General features: G+C 56.2%; 7 protein-coding genes across 7 annotated transcripts; 4 read left to right on the top strand and 3 right to left on the bottom strand.

Moving 5' to 3' along the window:
- Nucleotides 1-72: 72 nt before the first annotated feature.
- BZA05DRAFT_476208 (uncharacterized protein) lies at nt 73-2,547 on the top strand (the record flags this gene model as incomplete). The annotated part of the gene is made up of 2 exons (XM_051488237.1): nt 73-599; nt 704-2,547. The coding sequence occupies exons 1-2, from the start codon at nt 200-202 to the stop codon at nt 2,545-2,547; spliced, it is 2,244 nt and encodes a 747-aa protein (XP_051336730.1). The 5' UTR covers nt 73-199.
- A 910-nt stretch (nt 2,548-3,457) lies between these two features.
- BZA05DRAFT_357513 (uncharacterized protein) lies at nt 3,458-4,175 on the bottom strand. Its single transcript, XM_051481434.1, has 2 exons — nt 3,949-4,175; nt 3,458-3,893 (listed from the first exon to the last, which is right to left on the bottom strand). Exons 1-2 carry the CDS (start codon nt 4,054-4,056, stop codon nt 3,534-3,536), a joined length of 468 nt encoding a protein of 155 aa, XP_051336731.1. The 5' UTR covers nt 4,057-4,175; the 3' UTR covers nt 3,458-3,533.
- Nucleotides 4,176-4,294: 119 nt separating this feature from the next.
- Nucleotides 4,295-5,982, top strand: BZA05DRAFT_406966 (alcohol dehydrogenase). Its single transcript, XM_051484574.1, has 3 exons — nt 4,295-4,607; nt 4,655-5,424; nt 5,477-5,982. Exons 1-3 carry the CDS (start codon nt 4,439-4,441, stop codon nt 5,882-5,884), a joined length of 1,347 nt encoding a protein of 448 aa, XP_051336732.1. The 5' UTR covers nt 4,295-4,438; the 3' UTR covers nt 5,885-5,982.
- BZA05DRAFT_139195 (Ribokinase-like protein) lies at nt 5,722-7,053 on the bottom strand. The gene has a single exon (XM_051478876.1). It carries the CDS (start codon nt 6,920-6,922, stop codon nt 5,972-5,974), a length of 951 nt encoding a protein of 316 aa, XP_051336733.1. The 5' UTR covers nt 6,923-7,053; the 3' UTR covers nt 5,722-5,971.
- Nucleotide 7,054: 1 nt separating this feature from the next.
- Nucleotides 7,055-8,477, bottom strand: BZA05DRAFT_139194 (phospholipase C/P1 nuclease domain-containing protein). The gene is made up of 2 exons (XM_051478875.1): nt 7,915-8,477; nt 7,055-7,848 (listed from the first exon to the last, which is right to left on the bottom strand). Exons 1-2 carry the CDS (start codon nt 8,318-8,320, stop codon nt 7,313-7,315), a joined length of 942 nt encoding a protein of 313 aa, XP_051336734.1. The 5' UTR covers nt 8,321-8,477; the 3' UTR covers nt 7,055-7,312.
- Nucleotides 8,478-13,012: 4,535 nt separating this feature from the next.
- BZA05DRAFT_139211 (uncharacterized protein) lies at nt 13,013-13,783 on the top strand. The gene has a single exon (XM_051478877.1). The coding sequence runs from the start codon at nt 13,214-13,216 to the stop codon at nt 13,613-13,615; it is 402 nt and encodes a 133-aa protein (XP_051336735.1). The 5' UTR covers nt 13,013-13,213; the 3' UTR covers nt 13,616-13,783.
- Nucleotides 13,784-15,136: 1,353 nt separating this feature from the next.
- On the top strand, nt 15,137-15,749 carry BZA05DRAFT_447524 (uncharacterized protein; the record flags this gene model as incomplete). Its single annotated transcript, XM_051487160.1, has 2 exons — nt 15,137-15,217; nt 15,273-15,749. 2 exons carry the CDS (start codon nt 15,137-15,139, stop codon nt 15,747-15,749), a joined length of 558 nt encoding a protein of 185 aa, XP_051336736.1.
- Between the last annotated feature and the right edge of the window lie 672 nt (nt 15,750-16,421).

Genomic DNA, 16,421 nt, shown 5'->3' on the forward strand with positions numbered 1-16,421 from the left:
TGTTCAATGCCGATCGCATCGCAGGGTCGTCGCAGTGCAGGCCCACCAGGGCCACCACCACATCACGGGCAACAAAATTAGACTCATCACACTATCTACCACTACCGACCGTACTTTACATAACACCGACCCAACTTGCCCGCGATTTGCAAAAACAACGCCAGCCAGCCAGCCAGCTCGCAAGCCAGCCCGCCCAGCTATGTCTTCAACGACGCCGGTCGCACAATCCACATCCACATCCACACCGCAAGCCGACCACAGTCCATTATCGCCTCCTGGGCCACCTCCTTCCGCGACGGGAAGCACCCGCAAAGCATGTGATTCCTGCCGGCTGTCCAAGTCGCGCTGCGAATCGGCCGCGCCGAACGACGCCGTGTGCAACCGCTGCAAGAAGACGGGGAGAAAATGTGTCTTTGGCGAGCGCAGCCGGCGCAGGAAGCGCGCAAAGACCGATAGTGGGGACGAGGCCGGCGGGGAGTCGGGCTCCGGAGAGAGGGATAAGGTTTCGCGATTGGAGAAGAAAGTTAGCATTCTGGAGGCACGACTGGGAGCCGGAGCTAGTGGGGCGGGGAGGGACGGCGGCGATGATGGTACAGAGAGTTCGTGATTTTTTCTCTTTCTTTTCTTGCCGTTGTTCTGTTCGGAATTGTTTCGGCTCCCTGGGGGGATGCGAATGTGGGCTGATTCGGTTCCGATTCCGTAGGGTTCCGAACACCTCCAGCGAGTACTACCGCTCCGCCGCCATCGGTGTCGCCGTCCGACGCCCCGCACCATTTGACGAATCCGCTGTACTTCTTTACGGACCGGCTACAGCGGAATGGGACGTCGAAACCGTCCGGCCCTGCGCCGCCAGATGTGTTGGCTCGCCAGGTGCTCACCCTCGAAACGGCGACGACGCTGTATACGCATTTCATTTCGTCGATGCTCCCGCACTTCCCGTTCTTTACCGCCTCGTCGTCAATGAACGCCTGCCGCGAGGACAAGCCGTTGCTGTTCCTGACTATGCTCTCCGCCGCGGCGGCGTCCAGTGGCGCGTCGGAGTTGCATGCTACGCTACTCGAGGAGGTATATGCTACGCTTGCAGCCCGGATTCTGCACTCTGGCGATAAGAACCTCGAGCTCGTGCAGGCCATCATCACCACCGTGACGTGGTACCACCCGCCCGCGTCGATCGACCAGAGTCGGCTATGGATGTTGACTATGCAAGCTGCGGCGATGGCAGTGGAGCTGGACTTGGGGATTGCGGCGGAAATAGATGCTGTACGTGCGCTGCTCGTGTGTTACTCCTGCAATGGAAGCATCAGCATTGTCCTCCGCCGCCCGTTGTTTTTGCGCTGGGGGAGAAGGATCGAGGATGCGCTTGAGCGCGTGTTGAAATGTGGTCGGGACAGTGATCGAGTACTGGAAGTGTATATCCGGTTAGTCAAGCACGTCGAGGAAGCAGTCTGTGCTTGCGGCGTCCTGGATGGCGGTAGAGTATCCATCTCTGGCGCCAGTCTAGCATGGACACTCGACGCGGCGGAAAAACGCGTATCAGCGACGTGGGCCAAGCTCGAGCGCACCAGTAGCACCTGGGGCCTCGCACGAACCAGCCTCGACATCGCACACCATGGCGCCGTCCTCCAAGTCTTCTCCGTCCTCTTTGAAGCCAGCAACTCCGACCTCATCCTTCTCCCCGCCAATGCCCACCTCCTCTCCAACGCCCACCGCACACTCGACGTATTCCTCGCCACGCCCGCAGAACATCTCCGCTGCGCACCATTCCACGTCTTCGCACGCGCCGCAAATGCCTGCAGCGCGCTCCTCTGCTTCGCCGCTCGCGAGCGCAAGGCCGAAAAAACCATCGAGCATCTCAAGCTGCCGTACTACCTCGAAACCCTCATCTCCCGTCTCCGCCGGCTTCTTGAGTTAGGCGGCGGGAGCAAGACCATGGTCATGTCCCTGGCCCTCGCGGACGGAATGCGCCTGTACTTTCGCGCGAACCTGGCGTCTCCAGCGAAGGAGGAGGAACACGAAGAGGAAGCCGTCGCCGCGGCAGAGATCCTCTGCGGTACGCCTGCCGCTTCCGCCGCAACTTTCCCCACCGCCGCACCGCCGCCCGCCATGCAGCACCAGTACCCTCCGCCGGGTGCAGGGCTGAGTCCCAGTGTAGGGTATAGCATGCCCACACCACCCGACCACCAGCAACACCAGCTGCCACAGCAGCACCAGCAGCAACAACAGCCACAGCAACAACAACACCAGCAGTCGCACCAGCAGCAACAGCAACAGCAACAACAGCAGGGGATCTTCCCGGAACCAATGGTATACGACCAGTCCGGCATCATGAGCTCGCAGGCGCTGGATGCGTTCTTGGCTGGCGTGGACGGTCAGATCATGATGGGCGGTATTGGCGCGCCGGGGCTGGACCAGGGCTTTCCGGGATTCGGAACAGGGAATGAAACGGGTGCTTGGGGAGGCGGCGGGAGTGGTGGCGTGTGGGGGTGGGGGTTAAATGGTGGAGGTGGTGGGAATGGGGGTGGGGGGCAGGGTTATGCATGGGTTTAGGAAGGAAGAGGAAGAGTAGGATGATGATGAGGATGAGCAGGAGGAGGAGGAGGAGAATGTGCATGGGAGGAGAGCATTGGATTACATAGACCGTTGAGCGGGAGTTGGCGCTGTTTGCTTGTTTGATTGTCTGATTTGAGTGTTTACTTTCGGTTTGCATAGTAGAAATGGTTTCTTGCTAGACTGCGGAGTGTAGATTGATTGCACTTTGATAGGGCTTTTTCTGGTAATGGGTAATAACTAATAGTCATGTTCTTCTCAGTTTTTCACGATGAACGAGTGGCTACTCAAATAGGTATTTCAAGTAGGTAAACCGCCTTTGGCTAGGGCAGGTAGGTGCTTTGGTGATAAGTATCACGGCGACACAGGTAGTAAAAGGCGAAGTACATATTGGTTCTATGCAGCACTTATCATACTCGAATATCCAGAGTAGATACTGTAGCTGTGCCCCCTATCCTTCCCCCAAACTCACCACTCCAACCAGCTTGACGGATCTACATACAAGGCTCCGAAGTGCCCGAACTGGTGTCCTGGATTCTTATCTCCCAGCAGCAAAACAACTATTGAGTAGAATAGGTAGACGCCTTCGGTGGTTCGAACTTTGGTGATCAATTGCATCTCAGTTTCGCCGCCGCAATGCATGCCCGCCTTCCGCCTTCCGCCTTGGGTAGGTATCTCGCGGCTATCTCACAACTGTTATGTAGAGTACAGTACTTACGCACAATAATCTTGATCTCGATATAACCACTGGGAAGAAGCAGGCTACAGACGATCTTGTTCCTGCGGTTCGAAGAGTGTTTTACCGCTCACATTCACCCCCAGTTTCCGGACTTGCTTACACTCGTCTGCTCAATGCTCTTGCAATCTTCTCTCGATAAGGAAAAACGATTAGGCAATGATGATCTACCGTATGCATCTTGTGTTTATTCAAATTTAGATCTACAGTAGATACTCCGCGGGACATCCCCCCGCCCCACCACTCCCACTCACTCATCCGCCTTCCACTGCACCAACTCATCGACGGAACACCCCTCCAGGGCCCTCCTGCCAGTAGCGCCCAGCACGACGCGGGGCACCGCGTCCTTGCCGACCTCGCCGCGGCCATGCGCCAGCAGCGCCTCCTTCCACCTGCTGACGCAAAGACACCACTTACAACCGCCCTTTAAGCCGATGCTGGTCAGGTCGTTCCCGCGGCTCTTCGAGAACTCGAGGAACTCCGGCGTCAGGATCGCCGCCACGCTGTGGTTTCCCGGGTCGGATGCGGGGGCATGGCAGTACCCGTCTCGGACGTACCCCGTGGGTGGCTGCAACGAGTGCGGACGCAGCGGCGTGGAGAAGATGTTTAGCTGGAAGACGGGGTGTTAGCTAGCGGAGGTATGGGGGAGGGGGAGTGGGGAGGACGCGGTCGCTGCTGCTGGGGGTGTGTTGCGTTGCCATGGCTCTAGTCGTGGTTTTGGGATTGGCGATCTTGCTTAGTAGCGGGGTTAGGCGGCGGACATAGAGATGCATCGTGAGTGGGACCCGGAGTTTGAGGTCTTTATTGGATTGGGAGGGCGCGGAGACGGAGCGGGTTGATGCGGTGGTGTCAGTGACAGTCGTGATTATCAATCGAAGGTTTTCGGCTACTGGTGCTGGGATGATGGAGCTTGACATCATGCACGGCGATCGTGGGACCAGGGCCGCAACCGCGATGATGGGTAACACACGTCATACCCAAGTATCGACTTCCAATTGATGTAGCTGGAGTGGATGAGAAATCGAGTGAATAAATCACTCGCAATTCCCACGCATAAACAGATATATCACAATTCCACACAAACGCATACCTACATCAAACACCAAGCATCAAATATCACACATCAAACATACCTACATAGTAAGACCAAGCACAATGGCAATGAACGTGGCAGCAAACCTCGCCGAGAAGGTCCTCGGCAGCGGCGACAATGCAACAGTCACTACAGGCGTTGCGAACCCCACCGTCGACATCGAGAAGTTCGCAGACACCTCAGTGCCCATGAAGGCGCTGACGTGGATGGGAAAGAATTCCGTAGCCCTGAGTAAGTCAACACATCCCTCGACCGGTGATTGAAACTAATCTTCTCAGGCGACTCATACAAACCACGCATCGTGGACCCGGGTGACGTGGTCCTCAGAGTGACCGGTAGCACCATCTGCGGCAGCGACCTACACTTGTATCACGGTGCGGTGACGAATATGCAGAAGGGCGACATCCTCGGGCACGAGTTTTGTGGTGTGGCCGACAGCGTCGGCTCAGCCGTCACCGGCATCCAGCCCGGAAAGCGTTACGTCGCCTCCTTCCAGATCGGCTGCGGAACGTGCAAATTCTGCAGCCAGGGACTGTCCTCCCAGTGCGACAACACGAACGATTCCACGGTGCAGAACATCCTCTACGGGTCGCGGACTGCGGGTCTGTTCGGATACTCGCACCTCACTGGAGGCTATGCGGGTGGCCAGGCGGAGTACGTGCGTGTGCCGTATGGAGATGTCAACCTCCTTGAGCTGCCAGACGATGTGCCCGACGAGCTTGGCCTGTATCTTAGTGACGTTCTCCCCACATCCTACAACGCTGTGCAGGACACCCGCGTGTATCCCGGCGACACCGTGGCGATTTGGGGCGCGGGGCCGATCGGTCTCATGGTGGCGGCGTTTGCGTTTAAGAATGAGGCCAGCAGAGTCATCATGGTCGACAGTGGTTGGAGACTCGACTACGTCAAGAAGAAGCTGCCGAATGCCGAGACCCTCGACTACAAGGCGCTCGGCTCGGGCAAGTCGGTCACCGCCGAGATCCACGAGAGGGTGCCGGGCGGTGTGGATGTGTGCATTGAGTGTGCAGCCGGCGAGTACGCCAAGGGCGTCAGTACTCCTCAACCCCAGCTTCTCTATGACCGAATCCTAACGTGAATAGTGGGGCCACTACTTCGAGATGCTTCTCGGCATGGAAACTGACACCTCCGAGATCATCAACGAGATGATCACGTCGACAAGAAAATTCGGCCGCTGCGGAATCACCGGTGCCTACATCGGCTTCACAAACCACTTCAATATTGGCTCTTTGATGGAGCGCGGCATCCGACTCATCGGTAACGGACAGGCGCCGGTACACAAGTACTGGAAGGACCTGCTGAAGATGGTACAGAGTGGCGAGGTTGACCCTGGAATCATGCTGACCCACCGTGTCTCGCTCGATGATATGGCCGAGTTGTACAAGCGGTTCGATGCCAGGAAAGAGGAGGATGGGATTATGAAGGTGTTCGTGGAGACCAAGTTCTCCGCGCCGAGAGCTGAAGGAACACCGGCTTTGACGAAGCTGTAGGTTGGATGGAGGGATGGAATGGGCGTGATGATTAATGATTTGTGATATGTATTGGAATGTATGAACATTAGTGATAGAAGCAATTGGTTACACTGCAATCGCCTCGACCTCGTGCCGCCATGGGACCCCACCCATAGCTCCCCGCTTCTTGACCGCTGCCCCGGCCGCCCTGCCCGCCCATTTGACTGCCTCCTCAGTAGTCTTACCCTCCATCAGAGCGACCGCCAAGGCACCCACAAACGTATCCCCAGCGCCGGTAGTATCTACCACCCCCTCCCTCTTCACCGTGACGCCCTGCCAGCCACTGTTGCTCGCCCCATCACACCAATAACAGCCTCTCCCACCCAGCGTCACGACCACGGCACCACACCCCTTCGCTTTCAACCCATCAGCAGCCTTCACCACGCCCTCATTCTTATCCAACTCCTGCACCTCCACCCCAGTCAATATCGCCGCCTCCGTCTCATTAACAACCAACCACCCAACGTTCCCCCAGCAGCCTTCCAATCCTTCCGCCAACGCAGGCGCCGGATTAAAAACCGTCTTGACGCCCCTCCTACTCGCCTGCATGAGCGCCCAGACCACCGTTTCCACCGGCACCTCCAACTGCAGCACCAGCAGTTCCACACCATCCCACAACGCTTTCTCCCGCTCCACCAACGAGCGCACACTCACCGCGCCATTAGCGCCAGGATGAATAAGGATTCTATTCTCGCCGCTCGCCTCATCAACAATGATGACGGCGGTGCCAGTGGGGCCGTCCACCGCACGCACAAGTTCCGTGTCGACGCCCGACGCCGCGAGCTCGTCCGCGAGCAGCGCCGCGAACGCGTCCGTGCCGACGGCACCGCACATGCGCACGTCCAGCGAGGAGCGCGACGAGAGCCGCGCGCACGCTACTGCTTGGTTCGCGCCTTTGCCACCAGGCGCGATGCTGAAGCCTGATGAGGTCAGGGTTTCGCCCAGCGCGGGGAGACGCGGCGTCGTCGACACGAGGTCGGTGTTGAGACTGCCGATTATGAGGATGGCGGGCGACATTGTGGCGAGTGGTATGGCTGCGGGTGCTCTGGACGGAGCAAAGGTGGGAAAGAAGATGAGATAGATATCAATATGAACGTTGGATTGGTCGTTGGCAACTTGGTGTAATAGCGTGCGTGCTCACATGATACCCTTCGCCAGGCAGCGCTAGCACATGCGCGTAGGCCATCTCAAGCATCGGTCATCTCGCACATCGGCCATCTGTGGTCCGCACCATCAATGAAGACGTGGAGAAGCGGAGAAGCGAAATCTCAAATACCATACATATCATACAAACTGGATATCCGCAATCTAAGATTATCTCAACATAAATCAAACCATCATAACCGAAGCCAAAACAGAACCCAAAAACAGTTCGTCGCGTAAAGCTCATACAAAATGCCGTGTCGTTTACAGCTCGTCGGCCTGGACCTCCCACACCCTCTCATCCTCTTGCTGACTCTGCTTAATCATCTCCTCCATCATATCGTGCCCCACAAACATGGCATTCAACCAACCCGCCATCCTGAACCCGGCGATCGCCACCTGCTTCTCGACAATCTGTGTCGCACCTTCATAATACGTGCCATTCAGCTCCATTCCGTCGAATCCCTTGGGGTACGTGCCAGGGAGCACATAGTCGCACATAATCTTGTTGGTCTCGACGGCCCACGAGAGGGCGCACTCGGTGCCCTTGGATATGTCGAGACACGCGCCCCACAGCTGCTGTCGTTCTGTCGCATTCGACCAGCGTCCGTTGACAATCTCCTCGTAGAGATCGTCTGACCAGGTAACGGCGTGGCGGATCGAGTTTCCGCCCCGAAGCTTCTCGGGGATCGCACTGTCCCACACGTGGTGGAGGTTCGTGTCGTGCCCGTCGAAGCCTACGTGGATGCTGTTGCCGCCACGCAGGAGGTCCTCGGTGTGGAGGGGCTGATGGATATCACCTATCGCGCCCACCCAGTCAGCCGTCGCTCACGCCTCCCTCCCCCGCCCCACACACCACAACTCACCTAAGAAATGAATAACCCATCTCAGACTCTTCTGCCTCTCGGCCCAGTCGAGGTGGGTATCGACGACTCTCTGGGTATGATTCGCGATGGCAGAGACGATGCATCCCTGGGCGCCGCCACAGTCGCGCGAAAAGTCTATGCCGCAGGCATGCGGCGGCGCGTCCTTCGCGTCGATCCAGTGCCACGGCGCCGAGAACCGCCCCTCCGCCGTGTGCGCGTAGTAGTCCGCCCACGTCGACGCCGTCACCATCGACTGCGGCTTCAGGATCTGCCGGATCTCCCGTGCCGCGTCCCGGTGCAGGAAGCGCGACGCCAACAGCGCCGTCGTCCGGTGCCCTAACATCCCCCAGCCGAGGACGGCGGGCGCGAAGAGCGTGAGCAACAGGAGGAGGTGCTGGGCGTGCATGGTCGTGGATGGGTATAGTAGTATGGTATGGTAGGTATATGTGGTGAAGGTGAGTGAAGGTGAGTGAAGAAGGTTCAGAGAGCTGAGAGAGCTGGGAGAGCTCGGGGGGTTGGCTGCTATCTGCTATCTAGCTCGGTCAGCTGCGGAGCTACATTACCGTATCTACATTAGATTGCGTGGCTTGGTTTCCGCAACCGGATCCTGCAAGGAACACGAAGCAGGGATGTGGTAACGTGCATAGTAATACCGAGTGCTCTTTAAGAAATCACTTGAGATCACGGACCTTGAATGGAACATCTCGGGTTCTATTCATTGTGAATAAGCCTGTACGCTCTCTCTTCCCCACCCAAGTAAGAGGCCCTCCACGCCCTACCTTTCCGTGAGAGCAAACACACTCAAAAAAACAATATGCTCGCCGCTCATGGGAAAGCAAAGCCCCAGCCTCTATAGTAGAACTTCGAGCTTGCCCTCATTTCACCATTACCTCTAGTGTTCAACAGAGTTCAGTCCGTCCATCCTGAGCCTCGGACTGGACTGGACTGTATCTTGGCAGTCCGTCCGGGTGCAGTGTTCGGGCGGACTGGTCAAAAACATCGAGGGCGGGACGGACTGCAGTCGACTACAGTCCGATACCAAGAAATGAAAAATAATCTTAAGTTTCGATTCTACATCTGGATGGGCTTCCTGAGGGCGGCAGAGGTAAGGAAGCAAACACTCAAAGCCGTCGAACAGCAATGCGTAGTGTGAGACTCTGTCTGATCATTGTTTAACTAACGTACATGACCAGAACCACCCAAGCTAAGAACTCAAAGAGTGGTGTTTCAGCACCCAAAGGCGGTTTTTTTCTTCGGTCATAACTGCAACAATACCGTAGAGGATGCTGCGGATACAGCCTTTGAAGTTTAAATCACTACCCCAAGCAACACTCTTGTTGAGCTCCACACCAGCCCAAACGTCACGGCGGTTCGACGTACTTACAAAAGAAGTTGATCTCGTTCCGGCATTATCCGCTGGGATTATAACACCAAATATCACTCTATAGCAACGGTGCCTCCCAAGCTTCCGAGTGGGTCATCTTTGCAATCGACCAGTGTTCTCCATAGTCCAGTCCGGTCCAGTCCGTCCGGACTCATGGACGCGACCGGTCTACATATCATACATCCAGTCCGTCCGGGGGTGTCTGTCGGACTGACTACCTAGTCCACCAGTAAGGTCGGACGGGACGGTGCAGTCGACTGCCAAGACCGGCAAAAAATCACAAGGTGACATGATATGAATCACAAGAAAAAAAGCTCCACGAGAATTATCGGTGGTTGTAGTGGCTGAGGGAAGCACTCCATGAGTGAAATATGCGCACGGGCTCAAGATGACCCCGCGGCATTGCTGGTACTGGACGACGATTGTGGCGCAGCTTTGCTGGTACGTACTTGACGAAATTGAACACATGATACATAGTGGGAAATACTGTCATGTTTGGTAGGGTAAGTGCTGAAAAGAGTGGCAGTTTTTTTCCTCACTACCGGACTGCAGTCGACTGCAGTCCAACGTAACCCCGTCCAGTAGATTGGCGGACGGGGCGGACTACTTCAATCCCGTCCTCCAAAAGGCACGGACGGGACTGGATCCATCTTGGCAGTCCGTCCCGTCCGGACTGCAGTCGGGACGACGATGGGGGAATCTTCCTTGCGGTTGTACTTATTCTGAGCCATGGGGTTGCATTGGGCTCGGAGTAGCACTACCTACCTATTTTCAGTATCTTGAGGAAGGAGCGCCCGCCCGCCGCCCGGGCTTCTTATTGTGCGAATTGCCGACGATGGATGGATGGATGGAAACGAACCGAACCGAACCGAACGATTCTGAAGGCCGAAGCTATTAACTATAGCTCAGCCCGATATCTCCGTATTTCCACAGGCTATATACCTTCCTAGATCACATCACGGTTCTCGCACACGAGTGCGAGATTGTGATGACGAACCTATCATGTACCTGGTAGGCCACAAGGTACGGTATGTATTACATTGCTGTACGTTGCATAAGTACCTATCACAAGACTCCGAAATATCTACCGAGGGGCCCGGACAACGGCTGTGCCTCCTAGGTATCCCACATGCTCCCCGCCTCTCCGATTACTAACTCAAGGAGTCGCACGTCCCGCCGTGCCGTGTGGCCACTGCCCACCGGAAAGGAAAGAGGCGCCCTTACCTATGTACCTGCCTACCGCACCGGATAGACTACTTAGGTACTTATGTAGGTACCCCGACGGGCATGCAGAAAGAAATATTTGGATAGCCGAGCCATGATCGATGACTGCAACCACACAAAGGAAGCCGAAAGTTCGAGGTGCCGGTTAGCAAGAGGAATCGTCAGAGAATGCACCAACTCCCCTTCAGCCTTCTAACCATGCCAATATTGCTAAGAAGAGCCCCCAGGAGTCCAAGACGCCTGTCGTATCTTCGCTTCACAGAGGCCAAGCCGTTAGGAAAAACGGCGCCGGAAACGTTCTTGAATGTGATTCTCCAAGCCGCTCACTGGGCAAGCCGCTCAATGACCAAGCAGCTACGGGGAAGCAGTGACGGATGGGACATTATGGTTCTGCTGGTAGGTAAGTACTTAGGCATGGCCTTGTGCCGTCGACAAGATGACGACTGCAACCTCCCGACATGCCCACAGCTAACCAATGCGAACCACTCCTGTTCCATTCAACTCAGGACGAGGCGCACATCGACTTTTTTCCGACCAGGATCTTTATTTGCGGCTCTGATTCTCCAGTTCAGTTCAGGGCGTGAACGCTGATGATCCTAGGGGAATTCTGGAGCGTCGCATCTCGGAAGCATCTCCTGGAAATTCAAATCTGAGGTTTACATAAAAATGGTTTTGCTCATCGATCCGATCCTAGGTCTCCCTGGTGCAAGACCGCAAAACATCTCCCAGCGAATGTTTGACGCCTACGTACCGTACCGTAGCTGGATGAGTAATCGATTCCCGGCTCGCAATACATATACCCGGTTCGCAGCGGTAGGTAGGTCTGTATGGGATTGTAATGTAACCAACCTGGAACCCGTCGCACCATCAAGATTCAAACGAACAGTCGCCGCCCCAAACACTCACCCCCGCCCCGCCCCTCCCCTCCCCTCGCTCCGCTTGAAGTCCGTCTCGGAATCGCTACAATATGCCTCACCGGCCAGTACCTATCACGGCACAGGTTACAGGTACACACTCTCACTTTCACTCTCACTCGCAGTGATGCAGTGATGTAGTGATGTAGAGTAGAGTATGCCAGTATGAATTGATTAGTTCGAACTTCGCGCATGACCGCAGATCGGTATACATAGCCACGCAAGCCGGGCGAAAGGCGTCACCAAGACTCCGACTAAATTATCTAAATATCATTTGTACTAGCACCACCTGCGGATTTCAATTGTCGTCACCACCACCACCATCACCACCTTGACTTGACTTGACTTGACTTGTCACTTGGCTGACCGGAGGGATGACGATGCCAACGCATACGAAGTTCGAAGTTCGAACTGCCCAAAACAAAAACAAAAACAGGAACTTACGGGCGAGAGGAAAGGACGTATGTATACCTAGTAAACGAATGTAGCAGTTACGTACCTATAGAAACTCGCTTGCAAGCTGGAACTAACTAGGTGCTGACTCTGAGCCTTGAGGAAGCCGCGGAGGAGGGGGGAGGGGGAATCTCACGTGTTATGGATAGTGGCATGGCATGGCCCGTGAAAGCGAGGGAAAGCGAGGGTGGGAGAGAGACGAGACGAGACGAGACGAGACGGGGGTTGTGACTTGTCGATCGCCCGGTGAACAGTTGGTACTCTACATACATGATGTACTCTATGTACAATACATTGAAATTTCGAATCAAATCAAAGATAGTCAGTTAACTAACTGAGAGTTCTGAGCAAGGACTCAGGAAAGGAGGCCTTTGCTTCACTTTCGCTTCCAAACATAGATCTGCTCTTAGACTCTTAGCACTAGGCACTAAGGCAAACACGAGCCGGCGATACCATACCATACCTACCGTTCGCTACACAAAGCTTGACCTGTCAGCAAATCCGGGTGGCTGCGGCAATGAGTTCACTCGAACACAGCATGTGAAGATTAATCAAGGAAGCTCTTTGGTCCGTGTTGTCCAACACTATGGAGTATGTAAGAGAGTACACTGTACGAGTACATGCCTGTGTGGGTGAGATCTCACGCTACCTACTACTCGAGTGACAAGTCCTCCCACGGATTTCAATTTTCGACTGAAAAGGCATGCCGATGTATGTGCTCTATGGTACTCTAGCGATTGGGGGCCACCAATAAACAGCAACTGGGGGAGTTCAATTGGTGGGCAGAATCGGTTACGGAAAGAGAAAGAGAGGTTGGTTTGTATGGGTTTTGTTCGTTGTGATGTACATAGCGGGGGGATGAATGGCCCCATTCCGTACATGGGCGGGATGGACGATGAGCGAATGTCAGCAGGTACATACATACGATTTCTCCGCCGCCACCGCGATTCTTCGGCTTCCGATTGAGCAATACAGTTCCCGCTCCAGCTCCGTTTGGGAGGGTGGCTGGAATCTGGAATCTGGATTCTGGATAGAGGCACGATGCGCAAGAGACACTGCGGAACCGAACCTCAAGTTCGGTTTCGTGGTGGTGGTGGCGGTCGTCGTTGGAGTCGTGGGTAATTGAAATTCCCTCACACACCCACCGCGCGCGCGGGATGCAACCCTCCCCTTGAGGCCACTCTGGATCTCAGACAGCATGAAGCGGCGGGTGCTGGGGAACCGGTCAAGGCACTCTGTGATAGTACTTCGTCACACCAACCACCACGATCAAAATTGAGGTCGTCGGGCAGTCCGAGTTCCAGCGAGTGGGCAGACACATGTGATGCTGTCCATCCTGGCCACCTTCCTTCTCTTCGCAGCTTCACGTCGGTGGGGGAGTCCGGATCACCTACCTGAGTACCTCCCTAGCCGGCTGCACGCCATCTGGCACTTCGAAGTTCACATCCCCCGCAAAAAAAGACCTGTGCAGAATACTTGGTTTGGTTCGGCGGATTCTCACGGCACAAGCGCTCCCGAGAGACATACGGCGTCATGCCTCGAAAAGGCGATTTCTTCATGTGCACCGGCGATGTTTGCTCGTTGCGGAAGGTTCGACTTGCTCGCCGTTGACGAGTTGCCCCCCAAGTTGCCCGATGCCGTTAGATTGGCTCGCCGAGACGGGGTTCTCCAGATGATGCGCGCAACCGATGACACTCGCGCATCGACCACCACCAACCACCACTAACCACCACCACCGCCACCACTACACAGCAACCCCACCGAATGCCTCTTTACTCTCGAGCACTCTAGGCAAATCGGATGCTGGAATTCGCAGCCGCCGCCGCAGAGCCGTTCGACTGTTCTCTCTCTGGTGATGACGTCCGGGAGAACTTTCCAGCGCCGGTACCGGTTTGAGGTGTGGACAATTTCCCGCGCGAGTCGGTGTGTCCTGCTGTTGGTCAGAGGAAAGGAGATGATTGCACGAGCGTTTCCATCGCGACGTCCCGCGAAGCTGAACCCATCGCCAGGGGCGGGAATCGGAATGCGATCGCTGCCGAGTACAAGCTGTCGTGTGCGAATGAATGATGTGTTGCGCCGTACGGGGGCTGGTGTTCGCACTGCACTCTTTATTGGCTTTCCGCGAAGATTTCGACTCCCGATGGGTACACGGTTGCCAGCGAACTGCACTCCTGATCCCCAAGAGGTTGACTGGAGTCTGGCCTACCCAGGTCATTATTAGTAGTGAACGTAAGCACGCGGGGGATGATCAGCCACTACCGAGTGACGGCGCCCAGGTCGAGGCCGCTGGAGCCAATAGAATCGCCTGCGCGGCTTGGCTGGTTATGCCATGAAACGGGAACGCTGCACCAGCAAGTAGCTTGATTGGCCACCGGATGCCCGGCGGACAGATGAGCGCTGCCCTCTGGTGGTCGCACACCGCCGCACCGTCAGCTCCGCCCGAATTCTCGCTGTTTTATCGGAACCCGACGACCAAGTCGCTCGCAATTCGCATTGGAGGAGCACGAGGCATGAGGAATTCTGTCCTCCCCTTTCTCCCACATATCAATTCTCCCTCCCGCCCCACCCCGGCATATGTATGGCCACCGATTGATTGACGAGGCACGCGAGTGGGTCTCCCAGAAGCCAGTCAACATTGAGTCTCGCCCTCTCGCCGCAGGATCTTGAAGTCTCACATGTATTAGTGGGCAGTCAACATCGAGGGGGCTGGCTAAGCACACACTATCATACCCCGCAAAAAAAACCATCAATTAACCGCAGCTGCTTCCGCCTCGGCATCGAGCCACGAACGCCCTACTGGGGGTATCCCGGCACTGCCAGGGGATTTGCAAGCGCGCACCAACTTCCAAGCCCCCCCCCCGAGTGGGTAACTGTAGTTTGATATCGTGGCCACCAAACTGCCCAGTACGGCAGTCCCCACACTCTCTCTGAGCACTCGGCTTATCCTCGATACATGTGAATTATGTCACCTCCGCCACTGAGGCACAGGAAATAGCCCGCAGCCCACATGTCGGATAGTGTCTGCCCGCCCCCCTTCCTGTGCCATTCTGCTGCCCTCTTGGGACATCGAGGGATCTTGGAGCGTATAAAGAGGGTGGTATCCGTACCTGCTTCAGTTGCTGTTTCATCACTGTCCAGAACACATCCGCTCTTCCAGTCCATTCGGTATATATACATTCGCTATCCGCTCCCGCATCCCACACTCGCTTCAGCAAGAAACCCCCCCAGACAAACCCCAACCGCAAAAATGAAGTTCTCCACCGTCGCTATTGCCGCTACCCTCGCCGTCGTGGCCTCTGCCCAGCTCGATGCCTTCCCCGCCTGTGGTGTAAGTCTCCGCGTCCGCCCTCGAATAGCCGCACCGATACTAACTTTCCTACCAGCTCTCGTGCCTGACCTCGAACGTCGGCGCCACCGGCTGCGACCTGACCGACTTCGCCTGCTCCTGCTCGAACACTGCCTTCATCGCCGCCGCGACCTCGTGCATCGACAGCGGCTGCGAGGTAGCCGACCAAGAGAAGGCGCTCGCCGCGGCCGTCGGCCTGTGCAAGTCCGCCGGCGTGGACATCAGCCCGCCCAGCGGGACCTCTGCAGCCGCCACCACCGCGAGCCCCACGCCCGAGCCCACCAGCACCGAGGCCGCCGAGCCCTCCACTTCCGAGCCCGCCGCTGAGCCCACCTCCTCCGAGGCCCCCGCTGAGACTACCACCCTCGTCCCCTCCGCTAAGCCCTCCAACGCTACCACCAACGGAACCATCACTCCCCCCGTCGAGACGCAGCCGCCGTCCTCCGGCGCGTCGCGCATGGCCGCCGCCATGTCCGTTGTTGGACTTGGCCTCTTGGCCGCTTTCGCCTTGTAAGCTGGCCGCTTTCGCCTAGCCTGATGGATGTGTGGGATGATTGGACGCATTAATGGTACGACGGATCGATGGGATGGGACGGGATGGATGAACGGATGGGGAAAAAAATATGTATCAATATCTACGTCTTTTATTTTTGGTGTGATCGTGTGTGCCTTTTTGTGTGTGTGATTCTTGGACATAATGTTTTCTCTTCTGCTTTTTCTGCCGTGTGTGTGAGCGCACGGATTTACCTATTGAAGGCATCTAAACTTCTTGACGTTTTTTTTCTCTAAAGAGCCTGTGAAAGTGAATTAAGGAAAGAAATGAGCGCATTGTGTGTAGGAGCGCATAATGCAGCGCTCTGTATGCGTGTAAGTACAGTACCACCATCGAAACTGCGACACTCGGAGTCGCACAACAAGCCGCGCATCCGGCCACCGCCGGATTCCCAGAACACTGCAGACTCTCCACATCACATCAAATCCCCAAACTACACACCCGTACATAACTCCGGAGCGCACATATGTACCATCTACCGAATCGAAACGCGGACTTTCGATCCGGGTCTCGTGCGCTTCTACTTGGGGGGCACCCACCTACCCACTCGGAGCAGCGCGGATATCAGCGGCGGCGGGGCTGTGGTCGGGGTGGGTGCGGTACATGCGGCGCAGGTATGTGTGCGTGCCGGTG

This window comes from Tricharina praecox (assembly GCF_024521635.1).
Source record: "Tricharina praecox strain CBS 144465 chromosome Unknown BZA05scaffold_24, whole genome shotgun sequence".
NCBI classification, from domain to species: Eukaryota; Fungi; Ascomycota; class Pezizomycetes; order Pezizales; family Pyronemataceae; genus Tricharina; species Tricharina praecox.

What these genes read in the sequence shown, in the direction of transcription:
- BZA05DRAFT_406966 (XM_051484574.1), top strand. Translation starts at nt 4,439, where the DNA reads ATGGCAATGAACGTGGCAGCAAACCTCGCCGAGAAGGTCCTCGGCAGC. An exon ending in AAAGAATTCCGTAGCCCTGA is followed by an intron (nt 4,608 to 4,654) that starts GTAAGTCAACAC and finishes TAATCTTCTCAG; the next exon opens with GCGACTCATACAAACCACGC. An exon ending in CCGGCGAGTACGCCAAGGGC is followed by an intron (nt 5,425 to 5,476) that starts GTCAGTACTCCT and finishes TAACGTGAATAG; the next exon opens with TGGGGCCACTACTTCGAGAT.
- BZA05DRAFT_139211 (XM_051478877.1), top strand. Translation starts at nt 13,214, where the DNA reads ATGCTGTCCATCCTGGCCACCTTCCTTCTCTTCGCAGCTTCACGTCGG.
- BZA05DRAFT_139194 (XM_051478875.1), bottom strand. Translation starts at nt 8,320, where the DNA reads ATGCACGCCCAGCACCTCCTCCTGTTGCTCACGCTCTTCGCGCCCGCC. An exon ending in ATGGGTTATTCATTTCTTAG is followed by an intron (nt 7,849 to 7,914) that starts GTGAGTTGTGGT and finishes TGGGCGCGATAG; the next exon opens with GTGATATCCATCAGCCCCTC.
- BZA05DRAFT_357513 (XM_051481434.1), bottom strand. Translation starts at nt 4,056, where the DNA reads ATGCATCTCTATGTCCGCCGCCTAACCCCGCTACTAAGCAAGATCGCC. An exon ending in CCCCCAGCAGCAGCGACCGC is followed by an intron (nt 3,894 to 3,948) that starts GTCCTCCCCACT and finishes CCCGTCTTCCAG; the next exon opens with CTAAACATCTTCTCCACGCC.
- BZA05DRAFT_139195 (XM_051478876.1), bottom strand. Translation starts at nt 6,922, where the DNA reads ATGTCGCCCGCCATCCTCATAATCGGCAGTCTCAACACCGACCTCGTG.